Source organism: Rhinatrema bivittatum, chromosome 8 (genome assembly GCF_901001135.1).
Source record: "Rhinatrema bivittatum chromosome 8, aRhiBiv1.1, whole genome shotgun sequence".
Taxonomy (NCBI): domain Eukaryota; kingdom Metazoa; phylum Chordata; class Amphibia; order Gymnophiona; family Rhinatrematidae; genus Rhinatrema; species Rhinatrema bivittatum.
The window spans coordinates 160,917,878-160,943,084 of NC_042622.1; the positions used below are offsets into that span (position 1 = coordinate 160,917,878).

At 44.1% G+C, this 25,207-nt stretch overlaps 1 protein-coding gene and 1 long non-coding RNA gene across 3 annotated transcripts in view; one reads left to right on the top strand and one right to left on the bottom strand.

The window, feature by feature from the left end:
- MYO1C (myosin IC) overlaps positions 1 to 23,447 on the bottom strand; it is a 256,955-nt gene extending 233,508 nt beyond the window's left edge. The window contains exon 1 of one of the 2 annotated variants that reach the window (XM_029614574.1): positions 23,196 to 23,447. In XM_029614574.1, the coding sequence (XP_029470434.1) occupies positions 23,196 to 23,285 (90 nt within the window). In that variant the 5' untranslated portion in view covers positions 23,286 to 23,447. Of the gene's footprint in view, positions 1 to 12,326; positions 12,454 to 23,195 lie in introns of those variants that run through there. The other variant, XM_029614576.1, reaches the window with a different exon arrangement.
- LOC115098181 lies at positions 12,679 to 21,208 on the top strand. Its single transcript, XR_003858441.1, has 3 exons — positions 12,679 to 12,718; positions 18,101 to 18,207; positions 18,338 to 21,208. It is a non-coding gene; the product is annotated as an uncharacterized LOC115098181 (long non-coding RNA).
- Positions 23,448 to 25,207: the final 1,760 nt, after the last annotated feature.

Sequence of the window (25,207 nt, forward strand, 5' to 3'; positions counted from 1 at the left end):
ACTGGCTTGCTGTGCCCGAGTGTCCGAAAGGAATAAAGCTGCCTGCAAATCCTGCACCCAGCGGAGACTGGCCCGCAGCGCGAAACTGCTGCACATGGCGGCCCGGATTCCTAGAGCTGAAACTTCAAAAGACCTTTTTAAATTGTAACTCCAACTTGCGATCCTGCAAGTCTTTCAGGGCCATGGCTCCCGTCACCGGGATGATGGTCTTCTTCGTCACCGCGGCATCCACCTTGGGCACCTTGAGGAAGTCTAGTGCTTCCTCTGGAAGTGGGTACAATTTGTCCATAGCTCGACTTACCTTCAAACCCAGGTCGGGAGTGTCCCACTCCCTAAACAAAAGGTCAGTAACTGACATATGAAATGGAAATGACCAAGCCGGACCTCTGAGCCCCACCATAACCGGATCCATAGCGCCAAAGCATGAATCCTCCTGAGGGACCTCAATCCCTAGCTCCTCCAGGATAGCCGGGATAAGTGGCCCTAATTCGACCTTCCTGATTAAACGGACCACCTTGGTGTCATCACCTTCCACCGGAGGTGTGCCCACTTACTTGGCAGGCTAGAGCTGATTATCTGGATCCGCATCCGGCCCCTGATCAGGAGCCTGCGGAGGAGACCTTCCCTCATCTAAATGGCCCGAGGATGAGCTGTCCACCAGACAGGAAAATGACCAAAGAAGGTGTTTGTCCTTGGGGACTCCTACCTCGTTCGGCAACTTGGCATACTTTCGGGCCACGGAGGACCCTTTTCCAGCCCCCGATGATGCTGGTGTCTCACGAGGTACCTTTTTACCCTGACTCTTCGCAGCCTTGCGGGCCTTAAAGGCCTTGTGTAGTAATAATTCAAACTCTGAGGTGAACGAAGAGGAAGACCCATCCGAGTCCTCTCCGGGGCCAACCTCTGAGGAATGATCATCCCCCTCAAAATCGGCCCCTCCAGGGGCACTAGGCCGCAGTGACAAAGGCAGTGGGGAGATCCCTCCCCCTCCTGCAGCTGTCCCCTAAATGTCCACAAGATGTCCCCATTCCCACGCTGAGAAGGAACGTAGCAGAGGGCTGGAGCGGCAAAACGGGCCTCCCAGACACCCGGCGCGATTTTGACCAGCTGCCGTGTGATTTTTCCAGTGCCGCTGCCCCCGAGGACCCTTTTCCCCCCCGACAACCACTGGCTCTGGACAGCCACACGCGGAACAGGCCGCACCACGCGGCATGATCAGCGTCCAAAATTTAGAACGGGCTGCGGAGGAAAGCGGCAAGAGGAAAAATAAAAGCGATCGGGAGCTGTCCGTGGTCGGCAATTCATCAGCAAAAGGAAAGTAACCCCGAAGAGAAAGCTAGGCTGGTCGAGCAGGGAAAATTTAAAGAAACAATACCTGATTTTTTTTTTTTTTTTACTTTATGGAAGGTCCTCCTGAGGGTGAGTAACCCGGGCTCCCCAGTATCACCCTAAGTTGTGGGCAGTCACAGGATTCTCAACCCTCTGCTCTGGAGCATCTACTATCAGGAGGGATGGCCCCACCAGGACCTGGCAACCCGCTGGGAGGCTGAAAAGGTATCTGATCTATTGAATTTTATTTTTTTTAAACTGTTTGGGAAAATCCAGAAATCAAAGTCCAAATCTAACTCCTAGCTCTAACTACCAGACTAAAGGGTTGCACCTCCACCATTTGCTGGAGACAGAGAAATACTGACGCTAGGTGGCACCTCAGGGATATAGGACGGAGTCTGTTAAAACTTCTCTGTCTCCATCTGCTGGAGGGGAGGCAAAACCCAGGAGTCTGGACTGATCCGGGTACGTACAGGGAAAGGCACTTATGTTTCTTGGCTGCCGCAGCCATTGGCAGCAATAAATGTGCGTTCTGTCGGCTCGCACTTAAACTTTTATGCGCACAGATTTCAGGTGCCTAGGCGGGACGCAGGGAAGCACACGCACAGCCTGTGCGCCCAGCTTTACCTGTATTCTGTGCTTAATAGGTTGTGCATGTATGTTCACTTGTGCGACATTATGCACACATCGTGTGCGCAGAGCAGGCGCACTGCAGGTACCGACATTCTATGGAGGACAATATGGCACGCACAAAGACGTGCACAAGATGGCGATGCCATGGTCTAACATGCGGTGTGCCAAACAAGCCTAAAGCAGGGCCTAGCCCACCAGGGGGCTGCTCGACCCGCTCAGAAGCCCACTTCCCCTTATTTCAACAGGATCAGGAACAACGTCAGTATAGCACGCCAAGCTAGGAGACTGGAGGAAGTCTTAACGAAACCCCTCTAAATGTCTCTGAATCGAGAGGTAAATCTTCTATTTTTTTTTTTTAAACTTACCTGGGCTCAGCTATTACCGGCTGAGTACAGAGACATTCTCCAGCTACAGGGGGAAGAGCTTTGGCCATCACCGCCGCATTTGGCTTCCTGCACCCACTGCCTTTCAGCTGCTTAAGCAGCAAATCCTTGCCTGGAACCAGCTACCAGACCAAGGCATACCTCGCAGGGATCTCTGAAATCGCCTCAGGAATTCTCAACTGGGGGACGGACCTTTTGATATCACCACAAGAGAGCAGGGCTCAATTTTTTCTCCAGTTGAATGCAGAATTTTTCCTTCCAAAAAGTACAGCAATCCCCATAGGGAAAGGTACATTCACCATCTGCTGGAGACAGAGAAATACTGAAGGGCTGAGGTCACTGCAGGGGTGTATGTAGGGTGACGTCAGCTTTGAAACCTGACTGTCTCCATCTGCTGGCAGGGGAGCATAACCCATTGGTCCTGAGTCCATCTGGCTACACGCTAGGAAATAACTGATTACTATCATCCAGTCTTCAGCCTTCCCTTTCTATCCAAATTAGTAGAAAAAAATTTACTTCCAACTCTTCAACTTCATTGAGGAAGGCAATATCTTGTTCCCCCTCCAATCCGGCTTCAGGAAAGGCCACGGAATTAAATCCATTCTATTGGCCATTACCAGCAATGCTCATCTAAATGCAGACCAAGAAGGTGACTCCATACTAATCCCATTAGATCTTTCTGCTGCCTTTGACACTGTTGATCACAAACTCCTGATTCAGTATTTAGGAAACACTGCATTGAAAGCGCTGCCTTTAAATGGTTTGAATCTTTTATATCCAACAGAACATAATCAGTCTTGCTTGTGGAATGTCACAAGGCTATTCATGCCCTGATCTTCTTCAATAATAACATTCATGCAGTCTGCAACTTTATTCAGTCCCTCAACACTGAATGCCATCCATTTGTTTTTATTATTTATATTCTGCCTTTCATGACACTTCAAAGGCAGATTACATTCAGGTTCTGGAGTTTTTTCCCTAACCCCAAATAGGTCACAATCTAAGGGCCTTATTTACTAAGCATTTTTTGCTTAGATATAGAAAGGACCTGATTTACTTTTCTCCCGAAGTTAGTACCTGAGGCAATGCAGGATGAAGTGGCTTGCCCCAAGGTCACAAAGAGCGTCAGCAGGATTTGAACCATCACTCCACTGGTTCACAGCCTGCTTCTCCAACCTCTAGGCTGCTACTGTACTCCAATTCTGTGTCAAAATAAGATTCAACCACGCCTCTTCCATTGCTAACTTTAATTACTATTGTACTGCAGAGGCTCAGAAACCACAAACTCAAATTAAACACCACCAAATCGGAATTCCTCTAGCTAAAGCCACAGAGGTCATCCTCTACCATCTTTATCTTCTCTGTCAGGAACCCCACTCCCACCCCCTTGACTTCATCCCAAAAAATCAGTAGGAAGCCTCAGTGTTAAGCTCAATCAAGATCTCACAATGAAATCCCACATCTCAAAGGTGGTAAGAACTTATATTACTGCATCTATACTAAATTAATCAATTATGCACTACCTTGATCAAAAATCGTTACCATAATTCATGCACTAATCACCAGCCGAACTGTTTTAACTCTCTACTGCAGTTTACTGTGGCCAGAATTCTGGTAGGGGCCAAAGCAATGGACCACACAAGGCTCATTTTTTTACATGAAATGCATTGTCTCCCAGTTGAAACCAATATAAGATTCTAAACCCTTTGCTTCTGTCTTTAAATGTGTGAATAACAGGCCCTAGAATCTCTCTCCCTTTCTCCTTATACACCTTGCCAGTGAACTCTGATCCTCCCAAAAGGCCCTTCTCCCTCTCCATTGACATCCACAAAACCGGCTTGCATAAGATTTCAGGTTTCCAGCTGCTATGCACCCAAAATCTGGACAAGATACGACTACCCCTTCGCCTTGAACCATTCTACCTCACACTCCAGAAAACGGCAAAGTCATGGCTGCTCAACCAGCCCTTTCCCTAAATTGTTTAGTGAAGAAGAAATACATACAATGCCTGGACACTGATTCGGTGATGACTGCATATGACCTTCAACTGCTACTGCTTGTTACTTTATTCTGATTTGATTGTAATCCGCTTTGATGTCATTTGTGGAAAACGGCAGAATATCAAATGTCTGAAAATATTGTTTTATTAATGTGATCCAACTAGATTGGGCAGAATATAAAAATGTTTAAATACGGTACATACTCCCTTCTCCCCTGTGCCCACGACATCTGGAAAAAGGACCAGTATCTCCCCAAAGCTGATACACAACCTGATCTCTATATTATGCATCATACCCTGCACCGAATCCCAGAGAGGACTAGAGAAGGGTAGTGGGGATGGAAGCAAAAGAAACAGTTTGATATAAACCAATCTGTCTCTGGCTCATCTCTACTAAAACTGCTATTCTCGCAGAAGCTCCTCCACAAGCAGCACAGAACGCCTAGAAAGGTTAAAATTAATCATTAATGCAAAATTCCATTGCAATTAAAATGTTTCTATTGATATAAACAAAAAAAAAAAAAACCCCAGCAGAGACCACCGATTAAATATATAAACAAATAAGAGTAGAAATGTATTTTGAGAAAACAGGACACTAGGAGGATATTCAACCTACTTTGTATTTGTTGGTCTTACACCAAATGAGCTGTCTAGATGACCTCTGCCCACAATGCTGGGGTGTGTAAGGGAAACTCTCCCTTTCTTGCAGCCTGACAGTATACACCCTCCTCTGAGTAAGCAAAATGGAATGAAGGAGAGGTTTAATCATCTTTTCCACTTTAATGTGGCACTCCAGCAGAAAAAGACTGAACAAAGCCAAAGGATGTCCAAACCAAGTGCCCCCAAGACTACCAGAGTGTACAACATGGTAACAGCATCCATGAAAAAGGTAGATACAGGGAAGTACAGCATGCAACAAAGTGCAAGAAGAGAGACTAAAGCAGAGTAAGATATGGGTGCAAGAAAACAGGTTATAAAATAGGCTGAGAAGAAAAACATCTCAATGCACAGCAAGCAGGCACCCAGATTTAAAGCGGTCAGCCATAAAGGCAGGCACCCAAGCCTTGTGACCAGCCCCCAGGTCTATCAGCAAAGCCTTAATTCACAGGGAAATGATACAAATGTGCAGTCCCTCTTATACACTTCATGAAGTTTATAGTGTCTAGGCCTGTCTGTGCAGAAAGTTTATATCCATCATGTCAGCCACAAGATGTTTTTATGATGCTTGCCCTGTAAGAGGGAATAGAAATTTAGAAAGGATAACAACGGTTGGTGACTCACTTCCCAAGGTGAATGCACTCCCAAAATCACACCCTTTAAAGGCAGGCATGAAAATAACATCCCCTGGCAACAAATTCAATGCTCAATTAAGCTATAGAATTTAACAACAGAGGATGAGATAGATGTTAATAGTATAGCAAGGTTTAAAAAAAAAAAAAAAGGTTTAGACAAGTTCCCAGAGGACATGTCCATTAACAATTATCAGCCAGGCAGATGAAGGGAATCGCCATCTCTGACTTCTGGGCATAACAGGGATTGGATCTCCCCACTGGGATCTGCCAGATATGCATAATTCCACACCAGACCTGACCCCATGCTCCAGAACGCCTCTTCACACAGGCCCTAGGTGCGGTTTTTATCTGAACATCAGCTAAGAGGACATTTTGTAGAAGCCCATTTCCTTGGATAAAGCGCTGCTAAAGCAGCAGAAATGGCTTTGCAAGTTACCCTCCTAATCTATAATTAAACCAGGGAACTTATTAACACAAAATAGTGAGGAGAAAAGGAGTACAATGGTGTTCAAAAAGGGATTACACAAATATAAAATGTCAGAGAAGTGACCCCGAGTTCAATGCAACCCTAAATAAAAAGACAGGCATAACTGCATTCGCTCCATTTCCTACATATTTCCTCTGAGCACCAACTGCTCGCTGCTGCAGGATCCATGATGCTGGGCCAGATTGATCTTTGAACTGACACAGTATGGCAGCTTAATATGTTCAAGAAACAGTATGCGAGTGTTTATTGAACCATGGTTCAAGCACTCCCCCAAAGAACACAGTACCTGTTAAAATGGGCAGCTATTCATGAGGTCAATAAAGTATGTACTTAATGTAAACACAAACAACAAAGAGCACTCTTGCGATCCTGTATTTCAACAATGAAAACAAAAAAGGAACCGCTACTACAGAATTGCAAAGGTGAATGATATCCCATCAAAAATCTACCTTATAAATGGGCTCTGACCGACGGCCCGCAAATGCGCAGTAGAGAGCAGCTCTACCGCGCATGCACGGGTGAGCACGTCGGTCAGAGCGGAGCGTGCCCGAAAAAAAAAAAAATGGCGCTGGAAGGAGCAGGAGTGGCGGCGGCAGCTAGGAGCAGGAGCGGCGGCGGCGCACGCAAGGGAGGGACACCCCTCCCCGGAGATCTTCCGGGGAGGGGTGTCCCTCCCTTGTGGATGAGCTGAAAGGGATGAGCTGAAAGGGGAGGGGATTGAGAGAGGGGGATGAGCTGAAAGGGGAGGGGATTGAGAGAGGGGGAGTGACTGAGAGGAGGGAGGAGAGAGTGAGGTGAGGGGGGGAGGGAGGAGAAAGTGAGGTGGGGGAGGTAAGAGAGGGTGAGGGGAGGGGGAGAGTGTGGAGGGGGATGGGGGAGAGAGTGAGGTGAGGGGAGGGGGGAGGGAGACTAGAGGGGGGAGGTGAGAGGGAGGGAGAATAGAGGGGGAGGGAGAGGGAAGGAAATGGACCGGAAAATTTTTTTTAAATATAGCCTGTTGTTATGGGCTTAACGGCTAGTATGAAATATGTTTAAATATTGGTATATGCCGCATCAGAAAGCCAGGCGACATGTTCTTTGTACTGAAGAACCGTCCGGTCTACTAATCATTTGCGGCATATACAGCTGTAACGCTTGATGATGATGATTTTTAGAACAAAGATTTTTTAACAATGTCTTGACTTAGAGTAGTTGAACCCAAAGAAGATCAACATTCAAAACCAGACAGCGACCTGTGTTTCGCTACGGGGTGTAGCTTCCTCAGGAGTAGGTAAAGATTTTTCACTAGTTTCTGAATTATCTATAACATTGAACAAACCATGAAATCAGATATTGAATATATTTATAAAGTAATTGCAACTTAGCTTTTTCGATGGGAAGGCAACCTCTTATATATGGATGCTGCGTCTCACAGAAGATATCCAAAGGCGGGACAGAGACCGCATCGAACCAGTTCAAAAATTTAAATAGCCCGCGTCTGAACCACGGGATGATGTCATGAAGTGTCAAGGTCTTGTTGCCTAGGTAGCAGTAAACAAAAGCGGCAGATTAAAAAAAAAACATGAAAATCTAACGATGTATTGAGTCCAGCAGGGTGTAGTGTATTTAACTGATAGATCCAATGCTGTTCAGCTTGCAGAAGCAATGCATTGATATCACCACCTCGCCATTTAGGGTGAAGTTGTTCTAAATCGCAAGCTTTTAAGGTATCAAAAGAATGTGCGAATTCCAAGCAATGAGCAGCCAGAGGAGCTGTCAAACGGCTTTTGTTTAAATATGAGCGATGTTCAATGAGACATGTCCTCAGAGATCGTTGGGTCTTCCCAACGTACCAAAGGTTACATGAACATTGTAAAAGGTAAATAATACCTGTGGAGGAACAGTCAGTTTTATGTTTTAGAACAAGGGTAAAATTGAGTCTGGAGAAAAATATAGCCGAAGTCTGGATCATTATGCCACATACTGAACAAGAACCACATGATGTATGTGAGCCGACAGAAGGAGAGACTCATCGGATAGACGAATCCGAATGGACCAACTGGTCTTGTAAATTAGTACCTTGGGTGTAAGTGAACCTTGGTATATTTTGAAACTCTTGATGCAATTGTAAAAATGTGCCAATTCTTCCAAACGATGTTTTTCATTATGTGAATCATCGAAGAAAAAGGTAAAACACAGGTAAGGATGTCTGTAGAATCAACTGAACATGGTAAAAAAAAAAGCCATTCTCTGTGCAGAAACTTAGCTCTAGTATATGCACGTTTAATACAAAGTAAAGGATAGCCTCTAGCTTGAAATCTGGCACTTAGAGAACATGCTTGAGTTTGGTAATCAGACAATGTAGTACAGAGGCATCGAATCCGAAAAAACTGACTCGCAGGGAGGTTTTCTTTTAAGGAGCGAGGGTGTGCACTGGAGAAGTGTAAAAAAGTGTTACTAGAGACAGTTTTCCGATATAAAGTGGTGATAAACTTTTCTGAAGTTTTAATGATAGTAATGTCCAAAAAATGAATACTAGTTGTTTGAATGTTGGCAGTGAAGTGTAAATGGGAATTACATCCGTTCAACCAAATCAAAAAAGATTGAAAATTTTCAACTGTGAAAGGACCATAGAATAAAAATGTCATCTATGTAGCATTTCCATATTGCAATGGATGATGAAAAAGGATTGGCTGTATATATCCATTGTTCCTCAAAAGTTGCCATATATAAATTTGCAAGATCGGGAACCATGGTTGCCCCCATCGCTGTTCCACAAATTTGTTGGTAGAATACTCCCTCAACAGTAAAAAAATATTTTGTAAGAGCAATCTGTAGTAGTGATTGAAGAAAGGAGGATGGAATCCTGTGAGGACGTGGTCGAGTTTCAAAGAAACCATATACTATGTCTAACGCTTCATTCTGCGGAATGCTGGTGTAGAGGGCTTCTATATCAAGTGTAACCATCATCAGCTGGGAAATATCTTCAGTATATCCTTCTAGAAATTGTATCATGGCTTGAGAATCCCTGATGGAAGATCTTTGAACAGGAACATAAGGAGCCAAAAAATGGTCAATAAACTTGTACAGGGGTTCCAAAAGAGAGCCTCTGCTGGAAACAATCGGTCTGCCCGGGGGATGTGTAATGTGCTTAATGTATCTTAGGGAGGATATAGAATACTGGAACAACAGGTGTCTTCTTTAACAAAAAGGCCGCCTCATGAGGTGTAAGGAGCCCAGATTTCATGCCATCTGTAACTATTATTTCAATATCTTTTGACAATTGATCTATAGGATCTGTGGTTAAAGGACAATAGAACTTTTGATCAAGTAATAACCGCTGTATTTCAGTGTTGTACTGTATCCGGTCTAACAAAACTATCTTGCCACCTTTGTCTGGGGGTTTAATTATTAGATCCTGGTTTGACAGAAGAGCTTTCAAGGCTGATGCTTTGTTCTAAAAATCATCATTTAATTTTATTTATTTATTTAAAAACTCTTCTATACCGTTGTTACAGCTGTATATGCCGCAAATGATTAGGAGACCGGACGGTTCTTCAGTGCAAAGAGCACGTCGCCTGGCTATATGATGCGGCATCTACCAATATTTAAACATATTTCATATTTTTGATGGGATATCATCTGCCTTTGCAATTCTTTTTTGTACTTAATGTAAACCATTTTGACCAATATTTTATTGAAAAAGTGGTATTTAAACAATTTTTAAAAAATCAATAAATAAATCTGACTGCCAGCAATGTCACCACAGCATGCTTCATGGAACACGCCATGAAGCAAGGTATCCTCATCACACTGAGGGACTAATATAATTAGGGGTGCTCAGCAGAGCATACAATTTAACCTGCAAGCTGCGTATACATTTTGCGTGCAAACTTTACTGCCAATAAAGCAAGAAATTTTGAGCAGGACACAACAGGTTAGTGCTTTCTCATGCAAATCCCATACCAATGATGGATTTTTTTATTTTTATTTATATTCTGCCTTTTGACTCTTTAAAGTACATTGCATTCAGGTACTGTAGGTATTTCCCTATCCCCAGAGAGCTTACAACGTTAACAGGCTGATACAATAAAATGTGTGGGGAAACGGGCGCTCAGTGGAAAGCACCCGCTTTCCTAACGCATGCCCAGCCACCTCTCCTGGGCGCGCGCAATACTATATTTAAATGAGGGATCACACTAAAAAGGAGGCGCCAGGGACAACAGCACGCCCCTAGTGCCTCCTTAGCAGCAGAAGCCCAGGAGAAGTGGCTGTCAGCGGGATTGGAAAACGGACACTCAATTTTACAAGTGTCCATTCTCCTAACCTGTGCACAGCCACGAGTTAGGAAAATTGACAGTCATAAAATTCTGCTTTTCTGTACACTTTTTTGGACTGCTCAGAAATTAATGCCAGCTCTGGGCAGGCACTAATTTCTTAGCGTAAAATGTGCAGATCAGGAGAACATTTTTTTTTCTGTATCCCGGGCGAATAACTAATAGCCTTAACAATATGTATTTGTATGTAATGAGTGCTATTAGTTTCGGGGAGGGGGGGGGGGGGGGGTTTAGGCGCGTTACATCTCTTATTGTATAAGGGGTAGTGGACGCATGTCCAACCGTGGGTAAAAGTGTGCTCAGCTGAGCATACTTTACTGTATCAGTCCTTAAGTTTGAACCTGAATTAGCTATTATCTCCCCAATACCGAGGTTTGCTGACTCACCTATGTTTTCTTGGCATCACAAAGTTACGGGTCAATACAGTAAAGTGCGCTCCAGCGGAGCACACTGTTAGCCCACATTTGATGCACTATTACCCCTTACTGTATAAGGGGTAAAAATAGCACGTCGAAAACACGCGGCCAACCCCCCCGAAACTAATGGCACCCGCAACATGCAAATGCATGTTGATGGGCCTATTAGTCATTCCAGCGCGATACAGAAAGCAAAATATGCAGCGAAGCCGTACATTTTAATTTCGGCAGGCACCAGGAAAGTGTACAGAAAAGCAGAAAAAAACTGCTTTTCCGTACACCTTCCAACTTAATATCATAGCGATATTAAGTCGAAGGCCCCAAAAATTTAAAAAAAAATTAAAAATCTGCCCGCAGCCCATGGGTTGGAAGACGGACGCCAAATTTTGCTGGCATCCGTTTTCTGAACCCGTGGCTGTCAGTGGGTTCGAGAACCAATGCCGGTAAAGTTGAGCGCCGGCTGTCAAACCCACTGACAGCTGCCGCTTCTGTCAAAAAGGAGGCGCTAGGGACGTGCTAGTGTCCCTAGCGCCTCCTTTTACCGCGGGCCCTCATTTGCATGCGGGCCGATACTGAATCGCGCGCCCAGGACTCTGGCCTGTGCGCGCGTCGGAAGAGCGGGTGCTCGCCGGCTCTCCCACGCTTCTTTCTCTATCAGCCCATTAATTCCTAGACTGAGGTAAAGTTTACAGAGCTAATGTTATCTATGGGGGGAAGCTCGGGTTCCAGTGCAAGTACATGAAGATGGCATTTTATGTGCACAAAAATTGCTTTCTGCACTGAAATCGTTTTCCATGTGCATGTCAATGTTTATGCTAAGAAAATGATTTGTGCGTATAAGCCATGTTTTCTGCACATAAATCATGTTTTTATGTGCACCATTTTCTTCATGCACATTTTTAGGTTTGGGCACTTTTATTATTATTATTATTATTATCTCCTAACACCTAAAATACCATTAGTTTACTGCATTGGGAGTTTTAAAAATTTCAGCACACAGTTTTAACGCTCAGCTTATTTATTACAGCAGTTCCTGAGCAGGATACAATTGAAATTGTTAAGCTGCCATTGATCTCCAATTGTACGCTACCATTCTAATATGCTGTATCCTGCCTTTTGTGAACTTCAAAAAGTCCAGTATTAAATCCAAAGAAATTAATAAGAATAAAGAAATCAAATGCTGCATGATTCTGTGATAGAAATACACAAGAGTGGGTTACGCCCATCTGAGCTCTAGTAAAGTAACTGAGCTCTAGTAAAGTAACCAACATTACCTATCTTCCACCCCTACCATGCCGCCGCCTATCCACCCCTCCCCGGAGACACCATGCTGCCGCTAAGCCCCCCTCCTCGGAAACACCATGCCGCCGCCTAAACCCTCCCACCTCGACCCCCGACTCGGCCTCCAAAGGAACTCAGCCGCCGCCTACTACCTCTCTCCACCCAGCGTGAGTCCTTCTCTCTCTCTAACCTGCTCTCCGCGATCCTCGACCAGACCCTCCGTTCCTGTGGTTGCAGCTCACTTCCGGGTTCTTCAGGATCCGATCAGTAGCGGGCTGCTCGGTCTACCTGATTGGCTGCCCAAGAACCAATCACACGTGCCTCTCCCAATTACTTTTTTTTTTAGTCCTCCAGGCGCTAAAAACTTGCAAGCACCAGGAGGCGCGCGAGCACAAGCGTGTCCCTTCCCCGTCACTGCGCGAGCGGGCAGGAGGGGGCGGCGCCGGCCGGAGCACGCGCCTCCTGCAGGCCAAGAGGATAGGGAGCAGACCCTCCCTCCCTCCTTCCTAGCAGTCACACACCCCTCCCCCACTCGATTCCATTCTGTCACTTATTGACGTCGGTACCGGGCAAAAGCGAGAGGTAATGTGGGTTTTGGAAAGGGAAGTCTTGCCTTACCAATTTAATAGATTTTTTTGAAGCTGTAACTAAACATGCAGATAAAGATGAGCCGGTGGATGTGGTGTATTTGGATTTTCAGAAGGCATTTGACAAAGTCCCTCATGAGAGACTCCTCAGAAAACTGAGAATGTCATGGTTCTATTGTGCCATGGTAGCTGGAAAAAAACATCAGGAAACAGAGGGTAGGATTAAATGGTCAAGTTGCCAAATGGAAAAAGGTCACTAGCTGAGTATCCCAGTATTGTGTACTGGGACCTGTGCAGTTTAACATATTCATAAATGATCTGGAGACAGGAACAAATGAAGTGACCAAAGTTTCAGATGACAAGGGGTGGGGGAGGTAGCGATTACCAGCTTGGAGGTGTTCCTCGCTCCTTTGGCACACCACTGTGCAGAGCTGTAGCCAGGCAATTTGGCACCTATGACCAAGTGAAAAACTGCGCTCTCACCCATTACACAACACATGATACTATGAGTTGGGAGGCTCTGTTCAGTGTTTGTACAGCAATGCCCATGGTCAGTGCAAGGGTATTAGAGGGCCTAGGAAAACTTTACAGCCTTCCACCCCACACCCCATCACACACTCCTCACACTCAATTACAAATTATGCATTCATAATAACAGATGCTACATGAAAAAGAACATTCAAAGTATAGTCTTCTGAGGTAAAAATATCACTTGCAATATGTATATTATATTTTCATGCACTGCTGAGGTGCCAACCAGAAAACCCTGCAAAAAGGCAAGAGATACTTGGGACCTATATGGTATTAGGTCTACTGTAATGCTTCTTGGGCATGGGCATGACCCTCAGCCACTCAAACAGCAAAAACCCTACCCATGAAAGTTAATACTACAAATATTACACCAGGCCTAAAATAGTAATAAACCCTCTATTAGGAAAACAGAACAATCCAGGCTGCTATAGATCCCTAAATAGAAACTATACACTAAGGGGCCTATACACTGCCGGCGTGCACAGAGCCCCGGGACTCGCGTAAGTCCCGGGGTTTTTTGTCGGGGGCGTGTCGGAGGGGCGGGGCCGATCGACGCGGCGTTTCGGGGGCAGGCCCGGGGCGTGGTTTCAGCCCGGGGCGGTCCGGGGGCATGGCCGCGCCCTCTGGAACCGCCCCTGGGTTGCGTCTCGGCGCGCCAGCAGCCCGCTGGCGCGTGCGGATTTACTTCTCCCTCCGGGAGGCGTAAATCCACGGACAAAGGTAGGGGGGGTTTTAGATAGGGCCAGGGGGGTGGGTTAGGTAGAGGAAGGGAGGGGAGGGCGAAAGAGAGTTCCCTCCGAGGCCGCTCCGATTTCGGAGCAGCCTCGGAGGGAATGGAGGCAGGCTGCGCGGCTCGGTGCACGCCGGCTGCCCAAAATTGGCAGCCTTGCGCGCGCCGATCCTGGATTTTAGCAGATACGCGCGGCTACGCGCGTATCTACTAAAATCCAGCGTACTTTTGTTTGCGACTGGTGCGCCAACAAAAGTACGCGAACGCGCATTTTTTAAAAATCTACCCCTAATAGAATAACTCTCTTTAGTCACACATGCAAAACACAGATAGACCTTCAAATACAGAATAAAGAGACCATACAGTATAAACAAATGTACAGACAAAAACTGAACTGGAAATTGCAACAAGCCAAATTCTGTATGTACTGCAACAATGTAAAAAAACAGAAACATTACCATTCCTCATAAAACAAAATTAGTAAAATCATACAAATAAAAAGAATAATTCAAAACAATACATCCAATAACATTCAATAATTAAAAGCTCGTATAAAAATCTTCTAAATATCAATAAAATATATTTCAAAACTGACACATCAAATAACACCCAATAATTAAAATAAGTATTTTTAAAAATTCCCTGTTATCCATACCTTGGAACTTTTGATTTCCAGATGCCCTGAAATTGTCATGGATTAGCAGGCAGAGTAGTTGGGGTAGTTGTGCATGCACATGCTCCCTCTCATACACACCCATGCTCTCTCTCACTGTCCGACACACAAGCACACATGCTCTCTCTCATTCACTTCCTCCTTGACTTAGCAGGCAGCAGCAGTCTCCTTCAACCCTGTGGCCAAGGAAACGACTTCCGGCCATGGGGCTTTGGACTACTTCCGGAAGGGCACGCTCCTTCTACTCTGAAGAAGCAGCGTGGCCCCGTTGAAATCGACGGCGTGGTAAACGCAGCCTTAGTAAGTGGAAAAGCAGCGCTGCCCTGCATGCCAGTGGGACCGCGCTGCTTTTCACTTACTAAGGCCGTGCTGATCTTGCTGTCGATTTTGACCGGGCTGCGCTGTTTTCTCTTTTGCTGAGGACCTACCGACCGCACTGCTCTCCTTGGCACATGGCACACTACAGCTCTGCCAGTGTGTGACGTCATCAGGCAGTGCCTAAATTCACTGATATTACAGCTGAGCTTGTGGCACACAGCTTCCAGTATGCGCTGCCAAAGTCACTCGCCCCTTATGGAGAATTTTTTGTCTTCGACCTGAAGACTGCAGAGCATGTAAGTTTCTCTTCTTCTACCTTTCTTGCTGGATATGGGGAGGAAGAGGAAAGGAACTCTTGGGTCTATCCCATCTGGCCTTACTGTTCCTCACTTTATGAGGAACAAACAAAAATGCAAATTGTTTCTTATGATGTGGCAGAGGGGTTTAGCTCTGGGCACTACATTTGCTCCATGTTTTCTTTGCAAGTGTCAAGTTAAATGGAATAACAAGTATATTTTCTATGATCCTAGTCAGTTGAAAGGTTTTCTATGGGATAGGGAGTTGCCATCAGCTGTTAGTTAGAGATCTGGATCAGTGTAGGATAACCAGCATTAATGATTAGGTAATGTTTTGGGCTTATTGATTTATTAAATATATTTCTTTAGAGCCCCTCATTTTTGTGGTCTAATATATCCACTTAATTAGTACATGAATATGTTTGTTTCATTCTTTTTGAAATGTGTTACTTGGTTGTCAAGAACCTCTTTGACTTGTAAAATTTAGTTTTTATTAAATAAAAAGCTAAAAAAAGAAAATGGCAGATAAGACAACATTGTTGAGTTAAAAAAGCCGTAGTGTGAGAAGAACTGCAAAAGGACCTTGAGACTAGGAGGCTGCGATTCTAACTGGCAAATGCAATTTAATGTGGAAAGTGCAAAGTAATGCACATAGGGAAAAATAACCTCGACTACAAGTACACAATGTTGAGTTCTGTATTAGAAGTGTCCACCCAGCAAAAGGAGTTTGAGTCCTTGTGGACAATACCTTGAAATCTTTGACTCAGTATTGCAATAGGTGGCATGGGAGTGAGCCCTTTATGCTGTGGCGTAGTTGACGCAGCCTCGTAGGCAAGTCTATGAAGCCTATGCCAAGAGCTGACGAAATTGCCCTGTAATGGGACAGGCTGGGGCTTTACCTATACCAACTGCCTCCCCCGCAGGTTGAGCCCTTGGGTTCTGGTGGCTGCCAAGATTTAGGAGGGTAGTAGTGAAAGCAATAGTCCATGGGCATGCTGGGGTCAGGGCAGACAGCAAGCTGGAGGTTCCAAGGTAGGCCGAGAGTCAGGGCAGGCTACAAGCAAACATGGTCATGTCTAAATAAGAGGTCAGGCCCAGGCAACAGGCAGTTGAGGTCAGCTCCAAGCAAGAGTTCAGAATCAAGAAGTCAGTCTGGGGCATCATTAAATAGGGGAAGCCCATTGACATCATCAAGGGTACTTTCCCGCTGTTGCCCCTTTAGGGCTCCATGCAGGCCATGTGCAGAAAGGCCCCAAATCGTGGAGGTGTCATGGCAGGGAGTGCCGCTCTCAGTACTCCCTGCCACAGGAGGAGACGGATGGTACCTGGGATATCGTGGGGGTTGTGTGATGCCGTTTGCGGGAGGGTCCCGCGACCAGCAAACGTAACAAGTACGCAGCAGTGGTAAAAAAAGGCAAATAGAATGTTAAGAATTATTTGGAAAGTAATGGAAAATAAAACTGAGAATAACATAATGCCTTGGTGCAACCGAACCTTTAGTATTGTGTGCAGTTCTGGTCATCCTTATCTCATAAAAGTCATAGCAGACATAGAAAAGGTACAGAAAAGATTGACAAAAATGATAAAGGGGATGGAAAAGCTCCCTTACAGAGAAAGGCTTCACAGATCAGGGCTTTTTATGTCTTTTTTGAGATGGGGTGACCAGAACTGGTTGGGCGGCTGTGACTACTTTGTCATGTGCATACAATAGAATTCATTACCTATTAGCTATGGGAATTTTACCCTAATATGCCCAAGATCTGGGAACCTTTTCATTCAAAAACATTTTTTTTACTAGCTGTGTTTTATTTTTAATTCATTGCACGACATGTAATGAATTATCTGCCTTTGGTTTTATAAGTTCTAGATCTCATTTCTGAGATGAAATATGGATTACATATAGTTCTAAAAATAGTTTTTTGAGGGAAACTGTACAATACAGTAATAATTATACTCTCAAACTCTTAAAATCCCGGGAATCGGTACCAGAATGCTCAGTGCTTTAGTGCTTCAGTCTCATGGGCTCTTGACCACAAAGGGCTGCAACCCCTCTCCTTTGTTTGCACTTTTTTCCACGTCATCTACCTTTTCCCCTTCAGTATTTTTTCTTTTTTTGTACAGTGAATGAAAACTACTTCAGAAATTACCCTTTTCAAACACCCTTTTAAAATATCCTACAGTGATTCTCTTTCTCTATTCACCATGTTAAGACTATTTGTCACATTTTAACCCTTCTTATGATTCTCAAATAATTTTATGACTTATCTTTTCTGCTGTCGTCACCTTCTTTGCTGTTCCTTATTTATTGCCTGCCTGACATTGGCAGTGTTTCGGCGTGAAACTCACACCTGCTTCAGGGGCACTTTGCGATATTCGTCTTAGCTGGTATTGTAAATTGAGGGGTGTAGCCATTGTCTTTTTATAGATTTGTTACATATAGTTCTACCATATAGGATTACTACTTTTTCTTTTAGGTCAGATGTTCCTTTTTTTAAATTTGTATTGTTTATCTTGTTTTTTTGCTGATTTCATCTGACAATGTAATGCATTTTAATTAATACATTTTTTTTAAAAGCCTCAGTATTACTTTTATTATTAAGAATGGTGCAAGAGAAAGATAAAATTACTTTCTCTGAATTGAAATCACATTTTTTCATTTATTTATTTATTTATTTATTTAATATAATTTCCAGGAGAAAGGTAAAAAAAAAAAAAAAACCCACAAAAGCCAATAGGCTTAACCATGTTGCTGGGATTAACTTTTGTACAAGCTGCGTTCTTGGTCCCTCACGGGACCTCCAACCTTTTTTCTTCCGTTGTCTCTTCCAGACCAAGCAGGGAAAGAGAGACTCAATTACCAGAAGAGAAGAATTGTCTGCTCTGGCAGGGATGGAGGACAAGAGCTGTATCCTGGCGGGCCCAGCAGGAAAAGAAAGGTAGTCTGCCCTGCAGTGCCGGTGCAAGGGAATTAGGCACCCTAGATGAACCATTCAGCTTACACGTGCTCCTTCACCCCCCCAAACACACACAATTAAAAACTATGCATTTATATTTATTTCCACACAGAATTGCATTCATGGTATGTCGCCACCTGGAGCTCCCTGATGAAGGAGTAATCTACTCCGAAACACTGCTGTGTTGGAGGATGAACTTCGGGACTGAACATACTATCCTCTTTTCTAGTGGGCTAAGATAAGTGCATGCATTAGTTTTTTTCATTACATACAGTGCTTGCCTTCACAATATAGCTCTGGAAGGAGAATATCTACTATCTACGCAGCCTATGATTAGATAAGCCCAGTGCTCTACGGGCTTCATTATATAAGCCATCAAGCATTTTATGGCAATTTAGGACGGCTGCTAGATATTCTTAGTAAAGATTTCCCATATAGCTGAATCCTTTGATTTATTAGAACCATCAGTTAGGCATGTCCCGACAGATAAAAGGGTTCGGAACCACTGTTCTAGATAGTACATTTTAAGTTCTTTAAAATGCGTGGGGCTTGTATAAAAAGCCCTACTTTATATTGGTAGGCTCTTGTAGGAGACCAAGTGGTGTTTCCCAGGCTGGAAGCATAAAACACACCGACTCCAGCCTTTTCACATGCAGATAAAACTTTTATTCAAGTTCGCAACAGTTCAAGAATATAATGAGTGCCTGCCTTTGCAATACATTCCCCACTCCTTGGGATCTGGGTCAGCATGGATTAACAGGAGCTGCCTTGCCTGGCCTCCTGATCCAAGCTGTGCTTACTCTCTTATTCTGGTCCCACCCTCAGGACTCCCCTGCCCCAGTAGGTTCCCGAACACAGAGCTCTCTCCCTCTGTGGGGTTTAAGATGGACCAGGCCTCTGAACTGCTCTCTTTCTCTTAATGTCCTTATGAAGGTATGGTTTCTGGAAGTGGTTGAGATGGGTCTCAGCAATGACCTATACAAAGGCTCTATTCCCTCCTTTTTCTTAATGGCGCTCTTTCCCTTATGCACCCAAGTATACTGTTAGCTTGCTGCACTGCTCTGTCACGGACTGGCAATCTTTAGGTCTTCACACTTGATTACTCCTTGATCACTTTCGGGTGGATTTTCAAAACCCCATGCGCATAAAAATCGGTAGATACGCGCGTGGCCTGGCCGAGAGCATTTTTAAACCTGCACGGAAGTGCCGGGGTTAACTGGAGTGGATTGGGAGGGAATTGGGAAGAAGCCCTATTGCATCACCATGCGTAACTGAAAAAATACCCCCCCTGCGCGCGGAGGAGGCCACCCGCCCGTACATGCACGCATTGACGTTAAGATCCAGCGCGCATGTACGCGCGGGAAATGTATTTTATAGCATTGTGGGCCGACACACGCATATTATAAAATCGGTGCGTCCATGTGCGTGCGCCGGGAACCGCGTGCGCCTTTTAAAATCGACCCTTTTCCTGGTTGGTGGTTTCCAGCTACTAAAAGTGCTCAATAGCTCCTGCCTGTAATTTTGGTCATGTTCACAAGACACAGTGGAACTGCAATTATGCCTTTATCATTCTTTTTTTTTAACAATATGTTTATTGAGTCATCTTGAACAATACAGTTAGCACTATATACATAAATGGAAAATAACCCTGAAAATCATTACAAAAAAGGAACAGCAAATGTTCAAGACAGTCCTAAAATTTTCTTTTATAACAAGAGCCATTATACTGCCAGTAATAAAATGTTTCTATACTCAGAATTTTACAAGTGAATACAACAGCTGCAATGAGCACTGCCAGTGATACTAAGGCAAAAAGCATTCCACACCAAGGGTGACATTCCAGAATATATTTACCCATGTGTTAAAATTTTTATTTTAAACACAAGCACAAAAATAGCTCCAAGGCACAGCAGAGCTTGCATTGATTAGATGAAGAGAGAAAGAGATGCAATTGCAGAATGTTTTGTAATGGATCAGAGCCTTGGAACAGGCAGAGCTCTAATCCCAGAGAAAATCAGAACCTTTGCAGATTGTGACATGTCTTCTGGGCCAAAAGAAGTCTTATCCCAAGATTTTGTGCATGAGTTTCAGAGATCAGAGAGGTTGCCTCTGAAGAAGGACAGAGAGCAATGTAGGCCTAAAAGCTGAGCATATCATCTTGGAAAAATTCTTATAATAATTTGTATTGTGAATTATGTTTTATCAAGCAGAATACACAATTGCAGGGGTAAATTTTCAAAAGCTATCTCTGTGCTTTACCTATGCATACGTTTTTTTTTTGGTTTTTTTTTTACAAAACTTTCTACCCAGTATGCGGGTAAATTTAAGCACATATACGAGTATACACTTAAGTTTACCCAGTCTGAGGGATGTTGTTCCCAAGGATGGGGTTGGGGAATGGTTTGCATTTACACAAATACTGTTCCATTTTCAAAAGGATGCAAGTAAATTTTCAAAAATATTTCTGTACACAAATTAACAGGTGTAATTATGTGCTGTTATATGAAAACTTGGGTAACTTATGCATGTATTTGCCATCACATTTATGCGGACTGTTATAAAATTACTTCCCCATAGTCACCATTTAATGCATTACTTGTTTAATAATTTATCTGTCACCAGATCAGACAAAAGCTTAATTTACTAAACTGAGACATATTCAGGGCCAGCGCAACCTAATAGGTGAACTAGGCAGTCGCCTAGGGTGCCAGCCATTAGGGGGTGGCCACGAGCGGAGCCCATCCCACTCACAGCTGAGAGGAGTAGAGACTCGGCGGGCCACAAGCAGTGCCCATCTTACTTGTGGCCGAGAGAAGCAGAGTCTCGGCAGGCCACGAGCGACGCCTCTGATTGTGTGCTGTATGAGTGAGAGGGATTGTGGGTGTACGAGAGAGCAGTGGTGTTACTGAGAGAGAGGGAGGGAGCCTGTGTGAATGAGACAAGGAATCTAAGGGTGTATAAGAGAGGGGGCTTGTCTGAGTGAATGAGGTCAGAGCCGGGGCCTGGACTGGGGGTGGGTGGGTATAAGGCAGAAGGTTCGCCTAGGGCACCTAATAACCTTGCACTGACCCTGGACATATTTCTCCATCACTCCCTGCCTTTTTACTTCTGTTTCTAGAGGCGCAGTAGGCAGTACTTTATAACCAGCAACACTTAGTGGCCGATAAGTGAAGCAGTGAAGATTTTCAGGAAAATGAGCCAGCACTACTGGAAGTATTCTTGCAGTGCCGGTTCATGCTGTTATAATACAGCATTTTCTTATTTAAAAAAAAGTCAGCACACAATCATAGATTTTTTCACAAAGAAATGTAACTGCACTTCTTTGAATTAAGTTTTGCAGGAAATGGGGAAATCATGCATCTTTGCCTATGTATTTATTGTAAATATTTTTAAATTAGATTGTAAGCCCTGTGGGGATAGGGAAAATACCTATAGTTCCTGAATATAATCCGCTTTGATGTACACTCTGAAGTGCCGAAAAGCAGAATATAAAAATCTAAATAAATAAATAAAATAAAATAAATATAGCCTGCTCTTAACAAAGTGTGCAAAGTGTAGAATTCATCAAATCACATGAAAAGTAACATACAAAAGGCAATGCTCAGGGTATAACAAATCAACCTTGACAGTCTCAAAGTTCAGTGTGTCCACAGGTTCTTAGTAAGCCAAATTTATCAAGGACCAAGATTAAATGCTTCCTTAAACATTTCTTAAATCTTCCTAGTCTGTTGTCAACCTGATTTCTTCAGGAAGTGAGTTCCACAAAAATGGAGCTGCCACAGAAAAAGCCCAGCCTCGTGTCTGCACTAGATGGGCAAATTTTATAAATGGAACCTCAGACACAAACAGCATGATGGCTAATCTATACAAAGAAGTGAACTTAACCATAAATTATCTGAATTATTCAGAAGCATACATATCAAACAAGCAATTATGTATTTCACACGTCAATATAGTGGAAGCCAATGAAAGGAATGGAGAATTGGTGTGATGTGGGTATATAGACTAACTCCTGTCAGAATTTGCGCTGAGTTCTGGATTATCTGCAAAGTGCAAAATCGCTAATGAACAGATCTGCATATTTTCCATGAACAGCTTCTCATGCAAAAAAAAAAGCACGCAGAAAAGAACATCAAATAGCACAGGCTAAAGTTTGCAGATGCACTAGTGTTCCCTCTGTCAGTTCTGCAAGAGCCTTCACAAGGTGGGAGGCACTTGCAGCTTCACTAACTTATGGGAGCAATTTTCAAACAGCTCATGCAGTCGCAAACTTTACACAGTTTTTCAAGGAAAAATGTTATTTCACTTAGAAAATTAGCAAGTGCAAATTCTGTGCATTAAAAGTGTCCATGTGCTCTGAACCTGTTTGCACAGGTGGCTGAGGGGGGGTGGGGGTGGCAAGTAAAATAGCACACGTGCCTGGGAAAATTGAATGCCCCAATCTAAACACTGCCACAGGAATGCCTTATCTTGCAGCACTGCGGAAGCAGGTGCAAATATTTAGCTACTCTGAAGGCTGCACTTTTCAGGTAAGTAACTTGCACAGAGTTTTATAATGTATAAAAAAAATATGTTATTTTACCTGGGCAAATCACCATTTACCCACAAAAACAGTTTTGCAATTGGCCTTCATGTTCTACATTAGTGCTTTTTCATATTTTTCAATTAACTTTTCTCTAATATTCTTTCCTTACAAATTTACACCTTAAGTACCTTTATTTGCTGCCAGACATTAAAAGGAAGTTAATTGTAGCCATTATTGCAGGCATAATGCACAGTATTCCCTCCCTCTTATTCCACTCCCATCCTAGGACTCTGCCTCCCTGTATTTAGATTGAGACATTCATTGGATTCAAGATTCTTACTGAAAAGTGGCACTGAACTCTTCAATGCTACAGTAGGCCTGCAGTGTCAACTACCTCATCCATAAGCACCATGCAATAAAAAAGGACAAAGATAGATAGATTTACATGCTTGCAGTTTGTGCACCAGAATTCTTCACCCCGATTGGCCAAGCGTTTAATCTCTCCGGTGGGAATGCAATCAATTTTCAGTTCCATGTTCCACAAGTCGATGTCCAAGCTTCTGGCCACTGTGTAGCTGTTGAACACAAGCAGTGCCCTTCCCTCCTGAGAAAAGCTGCAGAAGTGCCACCATGTAAACCCACAGAGACCACAGCACTGCACACGAACAGCTTGGGAAGCTTCCTGAGCCAGAGCCTGTTGTGTGCAGGAGCTAGATCATTATACATATTTATATACAGACTGCGTGCATTTCAGCAACAATAGAAGTTCAAGTGGTTGCTTCCACTCAAGCATCATGTTTTCCTCAGGACATTCATGACACTTCCAACATCTAGTAATTTTGGCCCTGAGCAGTAGTGTAAACTTGGAACAAATTCAATTGCCGTTACAGTGAACTTTTCAGGGGTTGGGCTGTTAGAGCTACAGTGTCACAGTTGTTGGCAGGTCTTCAGAGGTCTAATATCACAGAGATCCATACTCAGAAGTTATCTGGCTAAATGAATATTTGGGCAATTATCCGGCTAAAATTTGACCAGCTACGTTAGAGGCATTCTGGGGGTGTGCATCGGGGAGGAATTGAGTTAGCCACATAAGTTATCCATCTAACTCATATTCAGTTACCCAGATAACTTATCTGTCTTAAGGGCCAGATCTTAAAATCTGCGCCCGATTTTATAACATGCGCGTGCTACCGCCCGCATATTATAAAATCCGGGCTCGGCGCACGCAAGGTGGTGCAAACATGTGCACCTTGCGTGCGCCGAGCCCAAGGGGAGCCCTGATGACTTTCCCCGTTCCCTCCAAGGCCGTTCCGATACGCCTGCCTGTGCCAGCATGCCACTGTACCGGAGCACTCAACCCCGCCCCCTGGACCGCCCCCACGCCCCTGGCCTGCCCCTTTTTGCAAGCCCCGGAACATACGCGCGTCCCGGGGCTTGCGTGCGCCACCGAGCCTATGCAAAATAGGCTTGGCGCGCGCAGGGGCAGATTTTCAAAGGCTACGCGTGTAACATACACGCGTAACCCGAGAAAATCTGCCCCTAAGTCTGCTTGGCCCATTGACCTGTCCTAAAGTTAGCCAGATAAATTTACCTGGCTAACTTTAAGTTAACTGGCTATATTCAGCATCACAGCTGCACCACTAAATGTGTTGCCCAAGTTAGTTGGATATCTGGCTAACTTGCCGAGCCATACAGCAGCTGAATATGGACCTCACCGTGTTTAAGTGTGCATCATCAGGTTTCATTACGCGCTGCAGTTCCCTGTCGGAGTATACAGTGATTATTCGGAATCAGATGAGGTTTTCTGTTGAATTTTACACACAGTATCACACAGTGAGTTGAGACTTGAATATAATCACTTAGTACTACTAGCGATTTTTTAAAATCCTGACAAAAAGCATATCCGCGGGATTGCCAGAAAAAATGGCATTAAGAATTCTTATGAGTACATTGTGTTAATTTTTCACTGAAGCCTTTTTCTTCAAGAGTCCATCAATACAGTATCCCCTGAGGCAGCTCCGTTGTGAGCGAAAGTCGGCCAGAGTCGGGCAAGTTCTAATAAAAGTCCTTTTGATACACCATTCTCCTTTTTTGTTTTTCCGCTACACAGCAATCTTGGATCGGCTTCTGCTTTGTTTTTTTGGGACCATCTTTTTCTGGGAACATCCATAGCAGAACAAAAATACAACGGCCACAGAAATACAGTTCACAATCTCACTCCCAACCTGGTCAGGATACTCTTTAGGAAATGTCCAGGCTATGGGATACATGAATCTCCCGCTCCTCTGAAATATAGAGTAGATTTCCACACCATTCCAATATCTCTCCTCTAAAATTTGTATTCCAACTCACCTGGTAGATTACGTCTCTGCTACCAATCACCTTGGGTATAGAAAAGTACTTAGCTGCAGAAAACACCCTCCCATGGAGCTTGTACAACTCATTAATCTATTTCCA